The following is a 20,981-nucleotide window of genomic DNA, read 5'->3' as shown; positions in this document are numbered from 1 at the left end:
CCCCTGTGTAACCAACAGCCCTCCTCCCCAAGTCCCATTGCCTCCTCACCCAGACGCCCAAGAACACGGTGGGGGGGCCTTCGGCCACCCACTCACTCCACCCTAGATGATTTCCATAGCAATAAGTTTTAAAGTTTTAAATTGCAGTGTGTCCTTTTCCTTCCCTCCTCCCCCACCCATCCCGGGCTACCTTTCCAATTATCCCCCTAGTTGTGTGATGAATTAATAAAGAATGCATGAATGTGAAGTAACAATGACTTTATTGCCTCTGCAACTGGTGCTTGAAGGGGGGAGGGTAGGGGAGGGTGGGGTGGTTGGTTTACAGGGAAGTAGAGTTAACCGGGTGGGGGGGGAGGGGCGGAGGGTTCATCAAGGAGAAACAAACAGAAGTTTCACTCCGTAGCCTGGCCAGTCACAAAACTGGTTTTCAAAGCTTCTCTGATGTGCACAGCGCCATGCTGTGCTGCTCTAACCGCCCTGGTGTCTGGCTAAGCGTAATCAGCGGCCAGGCGATTTGCCTCTACCTCCCACCCCGCCATAAATATCTCCCCCTTACTCTCACAGAGATTGTGGAGCGCACAGCAAGCAGCAATAACAATGGGGATATTCTTTTCGCTAAGGTCTGAGCGAGTCAGTAAGCTGCGCCAGCGCGCTTTTAAACGTCCAAATGCACATTCCACCACCATTCGGCACTTGCTCAGCCTGTAGTTGAACAGGTCCTGACTCCTGTCCAGGCTGCCTGTGTACGGCTTCATGAGCCATGGCATTAAGGGGTAGGCTGGGTCCCCAAGGATCACGATAGGCATTTCAACATCCCCAACGGTTATTTTCTGGTCCGGGAAGAAAGTCCCTTCCTCCAGCTTTCTAAACAGAGCAGACTGCCTGAAGACACGAGCATCATGTACCCTTCCCGGCCAGCCCACGTTGATGTCGGTGAAACGTCCCTTGTGATCCACCAGGGCTTGCAGCAGCATTGAAAAGTACCCCTTGCGGTTTATGTAGTCGGTGGCTTGGTGCTCCGGTGCCAAGATAGGGATATGGGTTCCGTCTATCGCGCCACCACAGTTTGGGAATCCCATTGCAGCAAAGCCATCCACTATGGCCTGCACGTTTCCCAGAGTCACTACCCTTGATATCACCAGGTCTCTCATTGCCCTGGCAACTTGGATCACAGCAGCCCCCACAGTAGATTTGCCCACTCCAAATTGATTCCCGACTGACCGGTAGCTGTCTGGCGTTGCAAGCTTCCACAGGGCTATCGCCACTCGCTTCTCCACTGTGAGGGCTGCTCTCATCCTGGTATTCTGGCGCTTCAGGGCAGGGGAAAGCAAGTCACAAAGTTCCATGAAAGTGCCCTTACGCATGCGAAAGTTTCGCAGCCACTGGGAATCGTCCCACACCTGCAGCACGATGCGGTCCCACCAGTCTGTGCTTGTTTCCCAGGCCCAGAATCGGCGTTCCACGGCATCAACCTGCCCCAGGAACACCATGATTTCCACATTGCTGGGGCCTCTGCCTTGTGAGAGGTCTAGGTCCATGTCCATTTCCTCATCACTCTCGTCGCCGTGCTCTAATCGCCACCTCCTCGGCTGGTTCCGGTTTTGCTTTGGCATGTCCTGGCTCTGCATATACTCCAGGACAATGCGCGTGGTGTTCATAGTGCTCATAATTGCCGCGGTGATCTGAGCGGGCTCCATGATCCCAGTGCTAGCTATGGCGCCTGGTCTGAAAAAAGGCGCGAAAGTAGTATCTGACGGACCAGGGGAAGAAGGGAGGGAGGGAGGGAGGGGCGAGTGACGACATGGCGTACAGGTACAGGGAATTAAAATCAAGAAAAGTGGCTTTGCATCAGGGAGAAACACAAACAACTGTCACACAGAATGACCCCCCTCAAAGATTGAACTCAAAAGCCTGGGTTTAGCAGGAGGGAGGGGGGAAGCAAATGAATACAGAATAAACCTATTTTTTACATCTTAAGACGACAGTGCAGCATGACTGATAGCCCTTGGCATTTTCTGGGTGCTTGGCAGCAAATACTGGGCGCTTGGCAGTTAGCCTTCAGGTCTATTGCACCATCTGATACCCACTGCAGTATGACAACGATGGATACCAGTCGTAATATACTATCTTCTGCCCAAAAGGCAAGGGGTTGCTGCTGTGTAGCAATCTAGCCCCACGTCTGCCAGCCCCATGTCTGCCAGCACCCAGATCGCCCTCGGCCTCTTCTGGGTGCTTAGCAGAAAACTGGGTGCTTGGCAGAAAATAGCATACTACGACTGATAACCATCATTGTCTGCCCAGGTGCCCATGATCGACAGCCACTGCTGTACGACGAGGACGGTTACCAGTCGTAATATACTATCTACTGCCCAAAAGGCAAGGGGTTGCTGCTGTGTAGCAATGTTGCCCCATCCTACGCATACTACAACTGATAACCATCATCATCAAGGCAAGGGGGCTGGTGCAATGCAGCCCCACGGCTGCCGGCACCCAGATCGCCAATGAAGGCTACCAGTCATGCTGCACCGTCTACCGCCAAAAGGCAGTTAGCTGCTGCTGCTGTGTAGCAATGCAGTCCCACATCTGCCGGCACCCAGATGACATATGGTGACGGTGAGCTGAGCTGAGCGGGCTCCATGCTTGCCGTGGTATGTTGTCTGCACAGGTAACCCAGGTAAAAAGGCGCGAATCTATTGTCTGCAGTTGCTGTGACGGAGGGGGAGGGGCCTGACGACATGTACCCATAACCCCCCGCGGCACTGTTTTGCATCATCCGGGCATTGGGATCTCAACCCAGAATTCCAATGGGCGGCGGAGACTGCGGGAACTGTGGGATAGCTACCATAGTGCAATGCGCCGGAAGTCGACGCTAGCCTCGGTACTGTGGATGCGGTCCGCCGAACTAATGCACTTAGAGCATTTTATGTGGGGACACACACAATCGGCTGTATAAAACCGATTTCTATAAAACCGGCTTCTATTAATTCGACCTAATTTCGTAGTGTAGACATACCCTGAGTTACTAGCAAGGGGCGTGGTTCTGAGGGGGAGGGGCTACCCCATGGGGCGTGGCCAAATGGGGGCGGGGCTCTGGCAGCAGGCACCCGAGGGGTGTGTCCGTGCAACAGGGCCGGGCCAAGGCTCGGAAGCGGGAGCTCTGAGAGTTTCTAGTCTCCTTCCGGTCCCCCGACCATCACTTCCGGTGCGAGGGGGGACAGTGGGTTGGGGGCGGAAGTGAAGTTAGTTAAGGAGGTTGCGGGGCGGAAGTGACGCGGGCGGCGTTCCCACGCGGCGGGCTGGGGGGATGCGGCTGCTGAGCTGGAACGTGGCCGGGCTCTGGGCCGGGCCGGGCCCCGCGGGGCTCGGGGCGCTGGGCGGGGACGTGATCTGCCTGCAGGAGACCCGCGTCACGCGTGAGCGGGGTCAGGTGTCACAGAGATGGGGTCAGGGGTCACAGGGGCGGAGCAGGATCAGGGGTCAGAGGGCAGGGCTTGGGGCGGGAGGTCCAGTGGGGAAAGGGTCAAAGGGCAGGGGTCACAGGGCATGGCTGGGGAAGTAGTGATGATGGGGGGTCAGAGGTCAATGAGCTGCGGGGGGGGGGTTAGAGCAGGGCCAGCGATGGGGGGGGTCAGGGATCAAAGGGCCCCACGGGCCCCACCTGCCCCCAGAGCGATGGGGGAGGGGGGCAGAGCCCAGCCTGACCCCGCGGTGACCCCCTGTCCCCAGGGGACCTGCTGGAGGAGCCGTTGGCCATGGTGGACGGCTACAACTCCTACTTCAGCTTCTGCCGCACCCGGGGCGGCTACTCAGGTAACGGGGGCGGCTCGGGACCCAGGCGTCCGGGCTCCCGACTGCTCCAACCACCAGCCCCCCACTCCCCTCCCAGAGCTGGGGCTGGCACCCCACTCCTTGGTTCTCTCTCTCCCCCCAACCAGGTGTGGCGACCTTCTGTAAGGACAGTGCCACCCCGCTGGCGGCGGAGGAGGGGCTCTCGGGGCTCCTGGCCCGGGGAGGGCGGCGCCGTGGGCTGTTACGGAGACCTAGGGGCCTTCACGCCCCAGGAGCTGAAGGTGCTGGACAGCGAGGGGTGCGCGGTGATCACCCACCACCGCATACGGTGAGGGGCGCGGGGGGGGGGGCCTTGTGGCCTTGTCCCCAAGGATCGTGGGGCGAGGAGCCGTGGGCCAGGTGCCCACAGAGTGCTGGGTTGGGGGGCAGGGAGCCAGGTGTGGGGGGATGGTTGTTGGCAAGTGCTGGGGGGGGGCAGATGCCAGCCTGACACACACACACCCCCAATGTGTTTTCTGCCTTCTCCCCCCACAGGACGTTGGCAGAGCAGGAGACCACCCTGACGGTGATCAATGTGTACTGCCCTCGGGCCGACCCCCAGCGCCCCGAGCGCGCCGCCTACCAGGCATCCTTCTACCGGCTGCTGCAGGGCCGGGCCGAGGCACTGCTGAGAGACGGCGGTTAATACTTATTTCCCTTTTTAGCTCAACCTTAAATAAGTCACATGAGAAATTCTTCAAACAAGATGGTGTTGCAGATTTTTGATGTTCTTAGATCCTCCGACCACATTGTGAAAAGCTCAAAATGAGTCTTGAATTTGCATCTTCCACATGACAGTACAGTACAGTCTGATTTCTGTGTTGAGTCACCGATCAGGCCAAGTTAAATACACTTTATTGTATATTGTTATGTAAGGCTGTCAATCCATGCTTTTGGTTCTTTTGACCCTATCAATGATGTAACCCAGGGGTAGGCAACCTATGGCATGCGTGCCGAAGGCGGCACACAAGCTGATTTTCAGTGGCACTCACGCTGCCCGGGTCCTGGCCACCAGTCTGGGGGGTTCCGCATTTTAATTTAATTTTAAATTAAGCTTCTTAAACATTTTAAAAACCTTATTTACTTTACATACAACAATAGTTTAGTTATTTATTATAGACTTATAGAAAGAGACCTTCTAAAAACGTTAAAATGTATTACTGGCACGCGAAACCTTAAATTAGAGTGAATAAATGAAGACTCGGCACACCGCTTCTGAAAGGTTGTCGACCCCTTATGTAACCCCACATCACTGTTGACCTTTCCTTTTTTTCCCTATCATCCATTGTCTGCTTCCCAAGATAAGTCATGCTATATTTTGGTTGGACTGAAACAAATACTGGTTTACATTTTTCAGAATGTATGCTTGTAAATGGGTATTTTTCTGTCAATATTTTTTGTGTGCAACCCCAAAATAAATTAGGCAGAATTAGAGGATTTTCAGCCTTTCCTTCTCCACACTTGCAAAAATGAAACATACATCATGCTTCTAAAATGGTGTAAAAGCAAATCTGAAAACAGTATCTCAATAAGAACAAGCTTTATATTCACCACTGACTTGCCTCCTAGTTAATTACAAATTTTGCTTTATCATTATTTACTAAGAGGAAGCTGAGACCCAGCTTCACTTCTTTCTTTTTAGAAATTTTTAGCTACCATAATAGAAACCCTGATCTGGAAACTTTCAGAACTTTATCCTTGGGCCATCACGAATGGAACCATAGCAAAAGAGACCATATTGGAAGGTTTAAGCCACCACTTCAGCACACCTATCCTCTACTAGCTATGGGAGAGAGCTGAAAACACAAGCTTTTTAACAAGATAGGTTATAAAAACTATACAAGTAACAGCTAAAAATAAAGAGCTTTGCAAAAAATTCAATAAACAGTATCTTGGGCTGATCCAGGGGAAGTATTTTTCACTCACCTCTATGAATTAAGGGGCAATTGTTGTCCTCAGTGCACAGCCTGATTAAGGGGTTCTCCAAAGGAATGAGAAGAGAGACAAGAATCCTCTCCCAAACCACACAGACAATCCCTTTGGCTGTTGCTGCAGTAGCCCTTCATGGCAGGTGCACCATCCACCGATTCAACTGCAGCACACACTATTGCACACCTTCTGCACAGGTCCCCGAAGTCATACTCTGTCTTTCCCCACAACTGAATTACACCAGTTCCACTTTATCCAGAGTCATCCAAGGGAAGGAAGGATTTGTTCTTAAGTCCATAAATCTACTCTGCTTTGTGCTCCATAGCGATCAACACAATAGATTACAAATATAATGCAAATTACATTAATTCTTCAAACTAGGTTAAGACTATTATCATACATTACCCTGTGGATTAATCTTTATTTAATGAACTATAAGATCAATGAACTGTATGAGAAAACACTGACTAAAATACTACAAAACTTAACTTCTTAGATCACACTGTATGGTAAATATTCGTAAGTGAATTATATAATCAGCTAATATTTTACCTAAGATTTCAAGAAGTGCAGATAAATACTGCACATGCCTTAATTTTTAAAATTTCACTTATCTTTTATTAATGATTCCATCACTGTTTTTAATTTCTAAAATAAAGTAAAATCTGTTTTAAACTATAGTTTCCGCAATTGCCAAGATATAATCTTTACTCTTTAAACTTGCATGTATATTCCCAAATCAAATACATATTTAGTAATCAAGCTGCTTATGGAAGTGTACAGTGTTATGACTTACGATTACATCTTTTCTGCACAAATCTCAGTTTGCAGGCAGTCCGATATGTTGAAAGTCTGATGACATCAAAATTCTGAGCCCCTATAAATCAAAATGAAAAAACCCTATTTACTTTTCAACCTTTTTTCTTTAACATTCAGTTCATGTGGTAAAATATTTCCCTCAAGTACATTATTGCCTGGTGCTAGTTAATCAAATCTAAACCTTTGTCATTTTTCAACTGTGAACTCCTCAAGGTATAGAAATTTAGTATGTACGACGCTTAAGAAATGTTAGAAAAAGCACAGTATAAACTGATGCAAGTTTGGGACAGCTATATTATTTCCAACTGGCAAATTCATACATGTATTATGAAAATAAGCCCAAGTGACTAATAGTAGAGACTTTCTACTGCCACAAACACTTATTTGTTCATGCCACTTTTGAAAGAGTTTTGAGATTAAAGTCATTTGACTTTACAATGTGAGGCAATAGATATATATATATTTTAAATTGATTAGTTTATGCCAGCTTCAGAGACAAAACAATTGGAAAAAATGGTTACTTGGTACCTGTATAGCAACTGTTCTCCCAGATGGATTGTCCATAGATACATTCCACTGTTGGTGTATGTGCACCCAGTACACTTGAGTCAGCAGGGGAGCAATGATGAGAAGGACAGGGGACCCAGTCTCCCCCCACACATTGGCCCCTGACCAGAGGTAGGTGTCATAACAGCAGAGCCCCTTCCCCACTGGCATAATGGAGAGATGGCCAGGCCAACTCTAAGTGGCATTGCAACCCTGTGCGCCTTATCGCCCACCCCCGCATTTGCAGTCCTTCTGACTCCCATGGGCACCCCAACCCCCAGTCCCGAGGAGGGTGGGAGAATTGGATCTGGGCTTTTGGCACCTACTGGGGAAGTGGAGACAGGAGGATGCGGTCTGGGTGTCCCAGAACTGCCTGGCCCCTGGTGGGTATGGTGCTCTCCATCCTGACCACCTCTCTGGATAAGAGCCCAGGACTGGCTGTGGGATAGGGAGATTGCAGGGATGGGTGCAGGAGGCGAGCTCGGAGCTGGGTGTGGGGCTATGTTGGGGAAAAGAGTACAGGGCTGGATGTGCAGGGGGAGAGTGTAGGGCTGGGTGCAAAGGCAGCATCAGGTAGCTCAGGACTGGGCATAGGGGACAGCTGTCAGAGAGCTCAAGGCTGGGTGTGGGAATAGCGGGGGTTGGGAAGGGATCAGTGTGCAGCACTAGGAGCAGAGCAACAGAGAGAGAACTCTGGGACCCCTCCTTAGGAAAATTCTGGTTGTGCCAGAAATTTTTAGTAACAGTAGTGTTGGAGCAGTGCACATGCCCTGCCTGTCATGTCTGTAATGGAGGGCTTAAAGGGTGGGATTACCTCAGCTCCTTCATACCACAAACTTGGTAACAACTCAAGCAGTGGGGTACGAGGGAGGGTGTGGAATATATATGTGCACAACACATTCTGAAGAACAGTTACTGTACGGATAACACTTTTTTTCCTCCTTCAAAGGATTGTGCATATATACTAGCAGTTCTTATTTCAGGTGGTGGAGTCCACTGGAACAAGGACTGCAAAACTGATTCACCAAAATCCACAACCAACCTGGGATGCCTGAGTAACAGTGCAGTGTCTTGAAAAGGTATGTACTGATGACCATGTAAGCAGCTTTGTCCACATCCAGGATGGGCACTTTACTGAGAAAGTAGCTTGAAACCTGGTATAATGGGCATTAGAACATAAGAAGGGCCATACTGGGTCAATACAAAGGTCCATCAAGCCCAGTATCCTGTCCTCTGACAGTGGCCAATGGCAGGTGCCCCAAAGGGAATGAACAGACAGGTTATCATCAAGTGATCCATCCCCTGTTGTCCATTCCCAGCTTCTGGCAAACAGAGACTAGGGACACCATTCCTGCCCATCCTGGCTAATAGCCATTGATGGACCTATCCTCCATGAATCTATCTAGCTCCCTTTTGAACCCCATTATAGTACTGGCCTTCACAACACCCGCTGGAAAGGAGTTCCAGAGGTTGACAGTGCGTTGCGTGAAAAAATACTTTCTTATGTTTGTTTTAAACCTGCTGCCTATTAACGTCATTTGGTGGCCCCTTGTTCTTGTATTATGAGAAGGAGTAAATAACACTTCCTTATTTACTTTCTCTATACCACTCATGATTTTATAGACCTCTATCATAGCCCCCCTTAGTCGCCACTTTTCCAAGCTGAAAAGTCCCAGTCTTATTAATCTCTCCTCATACGGAAACCGTTCTATACCCCTAATCATTTTTGTTGCCCTTTTCTGAACCTTTTCCAATTCCAGTATATCTTTTTTGAGATGGGGCGACCACATCTGCATGCAGTATTCAAGGTGTGAGCGTACCATGGATTTATATAGAGGCAATATGATATTTTCTGTCTTATTATCTATCCCTTTCTTGATGATTCCCAACATTCTGTTCGCTTTTCTGACTGCCGCTGCACATTGAATGGATCTTTTCAGAGAACTATCCACAATGACTCCAAGATCTCTTTCTTGAGATGTAACAGCTAATTTAGACCCCATCATTTTATATGTATAGCTGTGATTATGTTTTCCAATGTGCATTACTTTGCATTTATCAACATTAAATTTCATCTGCTATTTTGTTACCCAGTCACCCAGTTTTGTGAGATCCTTTTGTAGCTCTTCGCAGTCTGCCTGGGACTTAACTATCTTGAATAGTTTTGTACCATCTGCAAGTTTTGCCACCTCACTGTTTATCCCTTTTTCCAGATCATTTATGAATATGTTGAATAGGACTGGGTCCAGTACAGTTCCCTGGGGGACACCACTATTTACCTCTCTCCATTCTGAAAACTGACCATTTATTCCTACCCTTTGTTTCCTGTCTTTTAACCAGTTGCCAATCCATGAGAGAACCTTCCCTCTTATCCCATGACTGCTTATTTTGCTTAAGAGCCTTTGGTGAGGGACCTTGTCAAAGGCTTTCTGAAAATCTAAATACACTATATCCACTGGATCTCCTTTGTCCGCATGCTTGTTGACCCCCTCAAAGAATTCTAGTAGATTGGTGAGGCATGATTTCCCTTTACGAAAACCATGTTGACTATTTCCCAACAAATTATGTTCATCTATGTGTCTGACAATTTTGTTCTTTACGATAGTTTCAACCAATTTGCCCGGTACTGAAGTGAGGCTTACTGACCTGTAGTTGTCAGTGTCACCTCTGGAGCCCTTTTTAAAAACTGGCGTCACATTAGCTATCCTCCAGTCATTTGGTACAGAAGCTGATTTAAATGATAGTTTACAGATGACCGTTAGTAGTCCTGCAATTTCACATTTGAGTTCCTTCAGAACTCTTGGGTGAATACCATCAGGTGCTGGAGACTTATTACTGTTGAGTTTATCAATTTGTTCCAAAATCTCCTCTAATGACACCTCAATTTGGGACAGTTCCTCAGATCTGTCACCCAAAAAGAATGGCTCAGGTTTGGGAATCTCCCTCATGTACTCAACAGTGAAGACCGATGCAAAGAATTCATTTAGTTTCTCTCTCACAGGAGTTGTTAGATAAATCATAGCAAGTCCTTATACAAAATGAAATCCGCTGAGATTCATTGAGCAGAGCTGCCTTCCCTTTCATTCTTTTGCATAGGTCATGCTCCAAATTGTCTCATACTACTGATATAAAAGGACAGAGCTCTGCAAACATCCAGAGAATGAAGTCTCTCCCCATGATTGTGTGAATGATGTTTCAGGAGGAAAAATTGGCAAGCAGACAGATTGGTTTTAGTGAAAATCCAAAACGATTTTCAACACACTTTGAACGCAGCCTCAAAGAGACTTTGTCCTTGTGGAGAATCATGTCAGGTGGGTCCGCCATAAGAGTCTGCAACTCAAACTCTCCTGACAGATATTATCATCACCAAAGAATCACTATTTTCGCCAATAGGTGAAAGAGAGAGCAAGAAGCCATTGGCTCAAAAGGGGGGCCCATAAACCACAACAGGAGAACATTGAGATCCAAGGCAGAACTGGATCCCAAATAAGTGGGTAAATTCTGATAAGCTCTTTGAGAAACATGACCACCCTGGGATGTGAAAAAACAAACAAACAAGGTACCCACTTTTAGCACACAAAAGCTTATGCCCAAATAAATTTGTTAGTCTTTAAGGGTACGTCTATACCCAGCCGCTAGTTCGGCGGCTGGCAATCGAACTTCTGGGTTCGACTTATCGCGTCTTGTCTGGACGCAATAAGTCGAACCCGGAAGTGCTCGCCGTCGACTGCGGTACTCCTGCTCGGCGAGAGGAGTACCGCGGAGTCGACGGGGGAGCCTGCCTGCCGCGTCTGGACCGAGGTAAGATCGAACTAAGGTACTTCGAACTTCAGCTACGTGAATAGTTGCGTACCTTAGTTTGATTTGGGGGGGTAAGTGTAGACCAAGCCTAAGATGCCACAAGGACTCCTCGTTGTTTTTGCTAATACAGACTAACGCGGCTACCGCTCTGAAGCTCTATCAAGAAGCAGTAAACAGAATCAGAGTAGGGCTGAATCACCTTTCCAACAGGAGTTCTCTGGACTTCTTAGTTAGAGATAAGGACCTGCAAATTGAACATTTGTCCTTTGCCTAAACAAAAGAAACAAACAATGCCTATTATTAGAAGGCAACGTATCTCTGCAGGAGCCCTGCAGTTTAAAGCCTGGACACTTCTGCATATTTACAGCAGTGTAAACTCCAGAAAGGCATTAAAATAAGAGATCCTTCTAAGGGATAAACTACCGCTAAGCTAACACTAATGAACTATTTACAATAAGAATTTAACCACACTAGCTAGCTAGAAAGAAACTATATCTCCAAGAGACACAGGGAGCTCTGATTCTCATCACAGGCAGTAAGAAGGAATTGCGAGGGAGTCATAGCGGCCCCGCCCTTCATGCCATCAACTGCAAGCACGAAGACACATATGGCACATGCAACTACTCCAACAGTACTGCTGCCCAAAGCCTCTCACTCAAGTGCACTGGGCAGACCCACCAACTGCAGAATGTATAAGTGCACAACCACTTGAAGGCAAACTAAAAAGTGTAAGGCTTGAGGAAAACTGTCTAGAATATTTTTTTCGGTAATCCAATGCATTAAAATATTAAGACCATATTTCTTTCATGAAAAACTGGGAAAATGTACTTTCTTAGGAATATTACATAGGACTATTTCCTGTTCAGTCGGATATTGCTTCCTGACCAAATGCAGAGTTAAACCAAGGAGACTGTAGAGGGGTTGATAAGGAACCCAGGCAGAGTGAGACAATACAGCTTCTCAGTACCCACTTCAAAAGAATTATGACAACAATGGCTGGGCCATCAATTGAGAGAAGAAACAACCTGCCTGGCAAATTAAGATGTTTTATCCCTTCCCAAGCCTAGGGTTCAGATCAAAAAACCCAGAGGGGTCAGAAAGGTGCCCTTGATAGAAAAGAGGAGGGAAAGAAGGGGGGAGAGTGGTCAGCTCAGTTGGAAGCTGACAGAGGGAGAGAGTCAGCATGCAGTGATCCTGACGCAGACAAACTGACTTGAGAGCCAGGGTCTGCAGCAAAATAGTTGTAACTTGGTGCCCAGAAGCACGGGCGCCGGAACCAGGGGGGTTGGGGGGGGGCACTTTTCGCCATGGCAGATACCGCCCCCTTCCCCTTCCTCTTTCCCCCAAAGCCCCACCCCCCCGGCCAGGCCAGCGTCCACCTGCCCACGGATGGCCTGAGAGCAACCTCCAGCCCATGTCCCTGCGCCCTGGGCTCCCCGCCCAGCCCAGGTCAGGTGGAGGTGGAGGGTCCATGACCCCACATTGGCTCCCCACAGCTGCCCGTGCAGCTCTCCCCAACATGGCTCCGGTTGGGGAGGGGCGGGGAACGAGCCTGGAGCTGCAGTCCTGTCACGGTAAGAGCCATACAGGCAGCTGTAGGGAGCCATGGAGCCTCAACTTGAATTAGGGGCTGCTCTTGGTGGGCCCCCAGCACTGGGGCAGGTGGAGAGTCCACCACATGTCCCCACAGCTGCCCACGCAGCTCTTATCATGGCTGGGCTGCAGCTCCGAGTCCCCACCCTCCGGCCAGAGTAGGATCAGGGAGAGCTGCATGGGCAGCTGTGGGGAGCGTAGGTCCCTCCACTGTCCTGAGCGGAGGGCCTGGAGGGGGGTGAGGACATGAGCAGGGGGCTACTTTCGCCCCCACCCCCCATGAGGGGATGCCAAGAGTAGTTTTTGTTATTTTTAAATGTACTTCTCTAAGCTCTATGTATCTGTCACTGGGCATGTTGACCTAGTGTAGTGCTGCAAGTACTGCATTCCTCAGTAGTCCTGTAAATGGTGGCCACTCCAGACAACACTCCCTTGTGGCCGTGCATGGCTCTACAGGTACACAGCCCTCAGGGTTCAAGAATAAGAACATAAGAATGGCCACACTGGGTCAGACCAATGGTCCATCTAGCCCAGTATCCTGTCTTCCGACAATGGTCAATGCCAAGTGCTTCAGAGGGAATGAATAGAACAGGTAATCATCAAGTGATCAATCCCCTGTCGCCTATTCCCAGCTTCTGGCAAACAGAGGATAGGGACACCATCCCTGCCCATCCTGGCTAATAGCCATTGATGGACTTATCCTCCATGAACTTATCTAAGATCTTTTTTGAACCCTGGTATAGTCCTGGCCTTCACAACATCTTCTGGCAAAGAGTTCCAGAGGTTGTTTGAAGAAATATTTCCTTTTCCTTGTTTTAAACCTGCTGCATATTAATTTCATTTGGTGACCCCTAGTTCTTGTGTTATCAGAAGGAGTAAATAACACTTCCTATCCATAGCTCAGTGGTTTGAGCACTGGCCTGCTAAACCCAAGGTTGTGAGTTCAATCTTTGAGGGGGCCATTTGGGGATTGGTCCTGCTTTGAGCAGGGGGTTGGACTAGATGACCTCCTGAGGTCTCTTCCAACTCTGATATTCTATGATATTAAATCTTTCTTTTCCAAGCTGAAAAGTCCCAGTCTTATTAATCTCTCCTCATATGGCAGCAATTCTATACCCCTAATCATTTTTCTTGCCCTTTTCTGAACCTTTTCCAATTCCAATATATCTTTTTTGAGATGGGGCGACCAAATCTGCACGTAGTATTCAAGATGTGGGCGTACCATGGATTTATATAGAGGCAATATGATATTTTCTGTCTTATTATCTATCCCTTTCCTTATGATTCCCAACATTGTTAGCTTTTTTGACTGCCGCTACACATTGAGTGGATGTTTTCAGAGAACTAACCACAATGACTCCAAGATCTCTTTCTTGGGTGGTAACAGCTAATTCAGACCCCATCATTTGATACGTAGAGTTGGGATTATGTTTTCCAATTTGCATTACTTTGCATTGATCAACATTGAATTTCATCTGCCATTTTCAGACCCAGTCACCCAGTTTTGTGAGATTACTTTGTAGCTCTTCACAGTCTGCTTTGGACTTAACTTATGTCTTAGGGGTCCAGATTCCCCTTAAAGGGGCCAGCTCTTTGTTTTGAAGAAACTGCTTCGGTGTCACTGCATATTGTTACTGTCCACAGGCTCCCAACAGAGAACTTTGGCAGGGTCCAAGCTCAGTTGGATCTGCTAGGAGGTAATAGTTGGAATCAGGGAGGTGTAACTCACAGACCCAGATAGCGGTTGGATTGTGAGATCCCACCCCAAAGAGGAGTGGAGGCATAGGCCTGCCACTTGGAAGGAGTGAACTTTGTGGACTGGAAAACAGTTTCAGAAGGGCAGTCTACTCAGAAACCATGATATCTTGGACCCAGTGTCTTCTCTCCAGTATCTATAGTCTCACTCAGATTCCAGCTATAGTAATGTGTATTTGAAGGGTCATATCTAGGAATCAATTCTGAAGCACTTAGAGGAGAGGAAAGTGATGCCTGACTAACCTAATTGCCTTCTATGACGAGATAACTGGCTCTGTGGATGAGGGGAAAGCAGTGGACGGGTTATTCCTTGACTTTAGCAAAGCTTTTGATACGGTCTCCCACAGTATTCTGGCTGGTAAGTTAAAGAAGTATGGGCTGGATGAATGGACTGGATAAGTTGGATAGAAAGCTGGCTAGATCGTCGGGCTCAACAGGTAGTGATCAATGGCTCCATGTCTAGTTGGCAGGTGGTGTGCCCCAAGGGTTGGTCCTGGGGCCGGTTTTGTTCAATATCTTCATTAATGATCTGGAGGATGGCATGGACTGCACCCTCAGCAAGTTTGCAGATGACACTAAACTGTGAGGAGTGGTAGATACGCTGGAGGATAGGGATAGGATACAGAGGGACCTAGACAAATTAGAGGATTGGGCCAAAAGAAATCTGATGAGGTTTAACAAGGACAAGTGCAGAGTCCTGCACTTAGGACGGAAGAATCCCATTCACTGCTACAGACTAGGGACCGAATGGCTAGGCAGCAGTGCTGCAGAAAAGGACCTAGGGGTTACAGTGGATGAGAAGCTGGATAAGAGTTGACAGTGTGCCCTTGATGCCAAGAAGGCTAATGGCATTTTGGGCTGTATAAGTAGGGGCATTGCCAGCAGATCGAGGGATGTGATCATTCCCCTCTATTCGGCATTGGTGAGGCCTCATCTGGAGTACTGTGTCCGGTTTTGGGCCCCATACTACAGGAAGGATGTGGAAAAATTGGAAAGAGTCCAGGGGAGGGCAATAAAAATGATGAGGGGGCTGGAGCACATGACTTATGAGGAGAGGCTGAGGGAACTGGGATTGTTTAGTCTGCAGAAGAGAAGAATGAGGGGGGATTTGATAGCTGCTTTCAACTACCTGAAAGGGAGTTCCAAAGAGAATGGATCTAGACTGTTCTCAGTGTTACCAGATGACAGAACAAGGAGCAATGGTCTCAAGTTGCAGTGCGGGAGGTTTAGGTTGGATATTAGGAAAAACTTTTTCACTAGGAGGGTGGTGAAGCACTGGAATGGGTTACCTAGGGAGGTGGTGGAATCTCCTTCCTTAGAGGTTTTTAAGGTCAGGCTTGACAAAGCCCTGTCTGGGATGATTTAGTTGGGGATTGGTCCTGGTTTGAGCAGGGGGTTGGACTAGACTAGCCCCTGAGGTCCCTTCCAACCCTGATATTCTATGTTTCTATGATCTAGTGAGCCAATCTGTAGTCTGAGTACTCTGGCCACTAACCTCATCTCTGCTGCAACTACTTTTAACATTTCAAAACCCTATGCCCTCACACTTCTCCCAAACATGGATTAGGTAAAAGAGAAGATTTATAAATTCTATCCAGGTCTTCAGACCAGCATAGGTCATACATAGGTCTGAAGCAGTGAGAGTTTTCAGATCAGATAGCATGTGAATCACAAAGGCTATAAACATTCATACTTCCCATCAGAGAAGTAGGATTCTAAGCTACAGTGATACAGCATCCAATTCTAGCTCTGGTGGTTCATGTGATCTCAGATCTTAAATCTGCCACTGAACTGAACTAAATACTTTTATTCACAGACTTTTTAAAATACCTGCATTTACCTCATCTTCATTTGGAAGAAGACAGCTGTTTTGTGGCAAGTCCCTCTTTTAATATTTAGGACCTCCAACAGTTTACACTTTTAAAGTCACCCTAATAGAGATGAGATTAATGAGCAAAGTGAAATGCCTCAAACTGCTTCACTATCCAGAACATTATAAGAACAGTACAGTCATGAGGACACAGTAAATATAAATAACCAGGATGAGACTACTGCGAGCTGGAGAAAAAGCATTTTTGGTGCTGGGTCTTAGGTTGTAACTCACCATGCTAAGGGAGATCATAACAGATTCTAGTCTGCCTTCAGTACTGGATGTAAAGCCCACCTTCTCAGGAAGGCCAATCCACCACCACCAAAACAGAAGTTGCTTCTATTTAAGAAATGTCTAGATACAAGTGACAACCCTAAAAGTTGAGAACAGAGCCTACTTATTTGCAATATTATAAACCTTTAAGAAGTTGTGGTAGATGCAAGTATATAATAAAATAAAATAATAATAATTTATATTTGGACAGAATTGGAGACCCCTTTTGCTAGGCACTGCACAAACAGATGAAAAGGTCTAGCTTATGACAGAACACAAAATTTGAATGTGAAATAGGCAGTAATGAGGAGGGAGAACCAGAGTACTGTTTCTTTTGACAGCTATGATTGGTTTTGGTTTTTAGTTTTAGTAGATTTCTGCTTGTTTTTATATCCCATTAAGACTTCTAACTATATCTCAACAGTATTAGGAAGATTTAACCATAGTTACTGAAAATTTCCCCTCTTCTAGATGGAAGAGATCCCAGTTACATTAGAGATTACATTTCAAACTATGGACCACCAATGCAGTTGCACTTCACTAACTTAGCACAAATCTCAGTCTGAATGCAGTATGTGGAAAACAAGGACAAAACCTAAGGGGATTCAGCTACAGAACAAGCTTAATTTGACAAGAGAAGATTACTAATCTTGTGCAGTGACTGAGGTTCTTCGAGATGTGTGTCCCGGTGGGTGCTCTACTTCAGGTGTCGGTGCATCCTGGCACTGATTGGGCACTTATGGTAACAGTGTCCATGTGGGTCACATGTGCACAGTAGGCATCTCGCGGTGCCATTGGTGTGGCGTCTAGCGGGCGCACGACCCGAGCCCTCCAGTTCCTTCTCTACCGCAGAGTCCGAGTGGCGAACTCCGAAGTAGGGGGGAAGAAGGTGGGTACTGGAGCATCCAGGGGACATATCTCGAAGAACCTAAGTTACTGCACAAGGTGAGTAACTGTCTCTTCTTATTCGAGTGCTGTCCCTATGGGTGCTCCACTTCAGGTGACTGTAGAACAGTGCCCCTCAGAAGGCAGGAGGGACTTCGGATTCATTTGAGTCGTATAGGTAAGTACAGTTAGGCCAACTATGGTGTCAGCCCTGGAGTCTTGAGTGATTGCATAGTGCTCCGTGAATGTGTGGACAGAGGCCCAAGTGGCCACCCTACAAATCTCTAATATCAGAACATTGTTAAGGGACGCTATCAAGGCAGAAACAAGATCACGTGGAATGTGTTCTGATGTGCTTAGGAGGATCCGTGTTCCGAATACGATAGCTCTGTTGAATGAATGTGGAGATCCATTTAGACAATCTCTGAGTAGATATTACACAGCCTTTTGAATGCTTGGTAGTAGAAATGAAAAGTCTAGGACATTTCTGGAAAGGCTTGGTCCTTTCCAGGTAAAATGCTAATGGAAAATGGATTGGTTGGTTCATATGAAAGGATGATGTTACCTTCGGTAGAAATTTTGGGTGTGGTGTAGCGTGACCTTGTCTTTGAAGAATATTGTGTAGGGAGGATCAGCCATGGGTGCCCCGATCTCACTCACTCATCTGGCGGAAGTAATAGTGACCAGAAATACCACTTTCATGGATAAATGCAGCAGGGAACAGGTGACTAAGAGTTCAAATGGTGGTCCAGTGTGGCATTTCAACACCAGATTGAGATCACAGGTTGGGGTAGGTTGGCAAACTTCTGGGTAAATGTTCTGGAGACCCGTGAGGAAGCGTACAGTAATTGGATTCGCAAAGATCGGGTTCCCGTCAATCTCATGATGGAATGCAGTGATGGCTGCGAGATGGACTTTGATTGAGCTCGTTGCTAAACCCGAGTGGTTCAGCTCCAGCAGGTATTCGAACACTAATGGTGGTGGTGCTGTGGAGGCCGTCAAGTGTTTTTCTTGACACCAGGAGGAGAACCTCTTCCATTTTTGAAGGTAAGTATTACACGTGGTCACTTTCCTGCTATTTAGTAACACGTGTTTAACTTGTTCTGAACAGGTTAGTTCACCATGATGGAACCATATAGGAGCAACACTTGTAGGTGGAGTTTCTCCGGATTCGGGTGAAGAGTGTGACCTCTGAGATAAGGTTTGTCAGAGTTGTGAATCTGTTCAGTGGAAGGGATGGCTTGGCTTCTATGACATCGAGATGTACCCCGATGAAGTCCAGTTGTTGGACAGGGACTAAAGTGGATTTTCATTCGTTTATCTGTAGTCCTAGATCCCTGAATAGTGTGATCATCGTCTGGACTGAGTCCAGTGCTTCCTGTTGAGTTGCGACTTTAAGAAGGCAACCATCCAGGTAGGAGAAAATCATTATTCCCTGTTTGCGTAGATGTGCCGCTACTACCGCTAGGGTTTATGGAGAAAACTCTGGGTGCGGTAGATAGGCCAAAAGGTAGCACTCTTTACTGCAAGTGTTTGTATCCTAATGTGAAATGCAGGAATTTCCTGTGAATGGGGTGTATAGTAATATGAAAATATTGGAGGTCATCTTGGAAGTTGAGGACTGAAAACCAGTCCCCCTTTTGCAGCGCTGGAAGTATCATGCCCAGCGTCACCATTTAGAACTTTTGAGTGCATATGAACTTGTTGAGTTTCCTGAGATCCAAGATCCATTCTTCTTCTGGGTCAAGAAGTAGTAGGAGTAGAACCCCTTCCCCATGTATTGCGAAGGTACTCACTCCATGGCACCTAGTTGTAGAAGATGATTGACTTCTTGTCGTAACAGGAGCTTGTGAGAAGGGCCCTTGAAGAGGGACGGGGGTGGGTGGGTAGAGTAGGTGGTCGGGAGGTAAAGGGGATGGTATATCCTGATCGTACGATCTATAACACTGTGACGCTGTACCCCATAATGCTTTATGGGAATAGGACATAACTGGAATATGGCTGCTTCCTACTACAGGGTCCCCTTTTCTTCCTAGGCCTACCAGTTCCCTAAGGCCTCCTCCCTCTTCCCAGGGAGTGACTGAGGTCTGCAGTCTCCACTCACTCCTCCCTTTCTCCTGGTAGTGTCTTCCTTTTCCCAGCAGCCTTTTCTCCTTTCAGCTCCTGGTCTTTATATGCCCTGCCTATTCCCGTGCAGCTAAGCCTCCATAATCAGCTCCCTAGTGGGCTAACTTGCCCATCTGGCCTGCATTAAACCCTGCAGGATGAGTGTAGGGCAGTCAACCCATCACACTCCCAAGGCAGTCTGTTCCATTTTCCTACTGTTCTTACAGTTAGGAAGTTTTTCCTGAGATTTAATCTAAATGAAGTCTGACCACTCTTCAGGAAATACTGCAAAGCCTTCCCTCTTTGATGGAACTTGTCCACTATACATTATGGTTACTTACCCTGAAGAAACTATGGTTACTGTCAGTGTGGATCCCACTGTAGATTTGCACAAGCCTCATGCACATAAGGGCAGAATTTCTTTAACAGTAGTGCCTGCTGGGACTACACATGCAACCGGTGTCAGTCTGGTGCAAAGAAGGGTCACTCCAAAGAGAAAAATAGAGGCTTCAGACAGAGCTCAGAGTCCTCAGATAAGGACTGAATGCAAATCTTCCAGAGATAAATCACCATACGCTGAATGCCATCAAGGATCGGGGAGAAGGAATGGCCTGCTGTGCAGAAGTCCCTGCCAGCACAGATTGCAGCTCTGGCTCCTCAGCATCCATACCAAACATGGCAATTTCTATTTTACCTCAGTCTTTTCTTGGCTTGGTATTTCAGGCTGCCTGTGATGGTAGGATGGGGTCAGTGGCTTCGACTGGGGTTGAGGATGGTACAGCTTGAAGGAACAGTGTAAATCCCCAGAGAATAAAGGGTGGCCTTTGAGTCTTTCAGCAAGTGTAGAGCACCATATATGCACTCACTAAATAGCTAGTCCTCAATAGCTGGTCCTAGGGGGGAGGGATAACTCATTGGTTTGAGCATTAGCCTGCTAAATCCAGGGTTGCAAGTTCAATCCTTGAGGGGGCCATTTAGGGATCTGGAGCAAAAATCTGTCAGGGATAGTACTTGCTCCTGCTGTGAAGGCAGGGGGCTGGACTTGATGACCTTTCAAGGCCCCTTCCAGTTCTATGAGATAGGTATATCTCCATATAAGAATCATGGCCTGTACCTCTCTCAGAATACCTGATGCTTGAAGACAACACTGCACATTGTCACCATAGTGGCCACAGACTTTGCAGCAATGTACAAGCCATCTGTCTCAACCTGTAAAGACATCTTTTCAAACTTCTGAATAGTTTTTAGACATGCTCCTGAAAGAGAACTTTGGCAGAGTTCAAGCCCTGTTGGACCTGCTAAGTGACAGTTGGCACCCACAAAGGTTTAATTCAAAGTTGGAGAGTGACTGGATTGCCAGTTGTTGATGTTGGGGGTCATCTTCAATGCCAAGTCCTTTCCAGGTGCCATCTTCTCTCAGCTGGTCTTCAGTGTTGCTTGTCTGCTCTATAGGGTTTTGCATGAAGCTGACTTGGCCACTAGCAGGATCATGGAGCTCGTCCTTAGGATCCAAGGATGATGAGATCTTCATGATTTGTTGGCATTTCAGCCTCATATTGTGGCATTTCAGCCTCAT

General features: G+C 47.4%; 1 protein-coding gene across 1 annotated transcript in view; it reads right to left on the bottom strand.

Annotated features, from left to right (window-relative positions):
* The window catches only part of DTNB (dystrobrevin beta), a 292,486-nt gene that overhangs the window by 263,232 nt on the left and 8,273 nt on the right, over positions 1–20,981 (bottom strand). The window contains exon 2 of the mRNA XM_029913228.1: positions 6,554–6,634. Within this exon, the coding sequence (XP_029769088.1) occupies positions 6,554–6,634 (81 nt within the window). The remainder of the gene's footprint in view (positions 1–6,553; positions 6,635–20,981) is intronic.

This window comes from Terrapene carolina, unplaced genomic scaffold (genome assembly GCF_002925995.2).
Source record: "Terrapene carolina triunguis isolate 2854851 unplaced genomic scaffold, T_m_triunguis-2.0 Scaffold523, whole genome shotgun sequence".
In the NCBI taxonomy this organism is placed as follows: Eukaryota; Metazoa; Chordata; order Testudines; family Emydidae; genus Terrapene; species Terrapene triunguis.
This window is presented reverse-complemented; position numbering and strand designations above follow the sequence as displayed.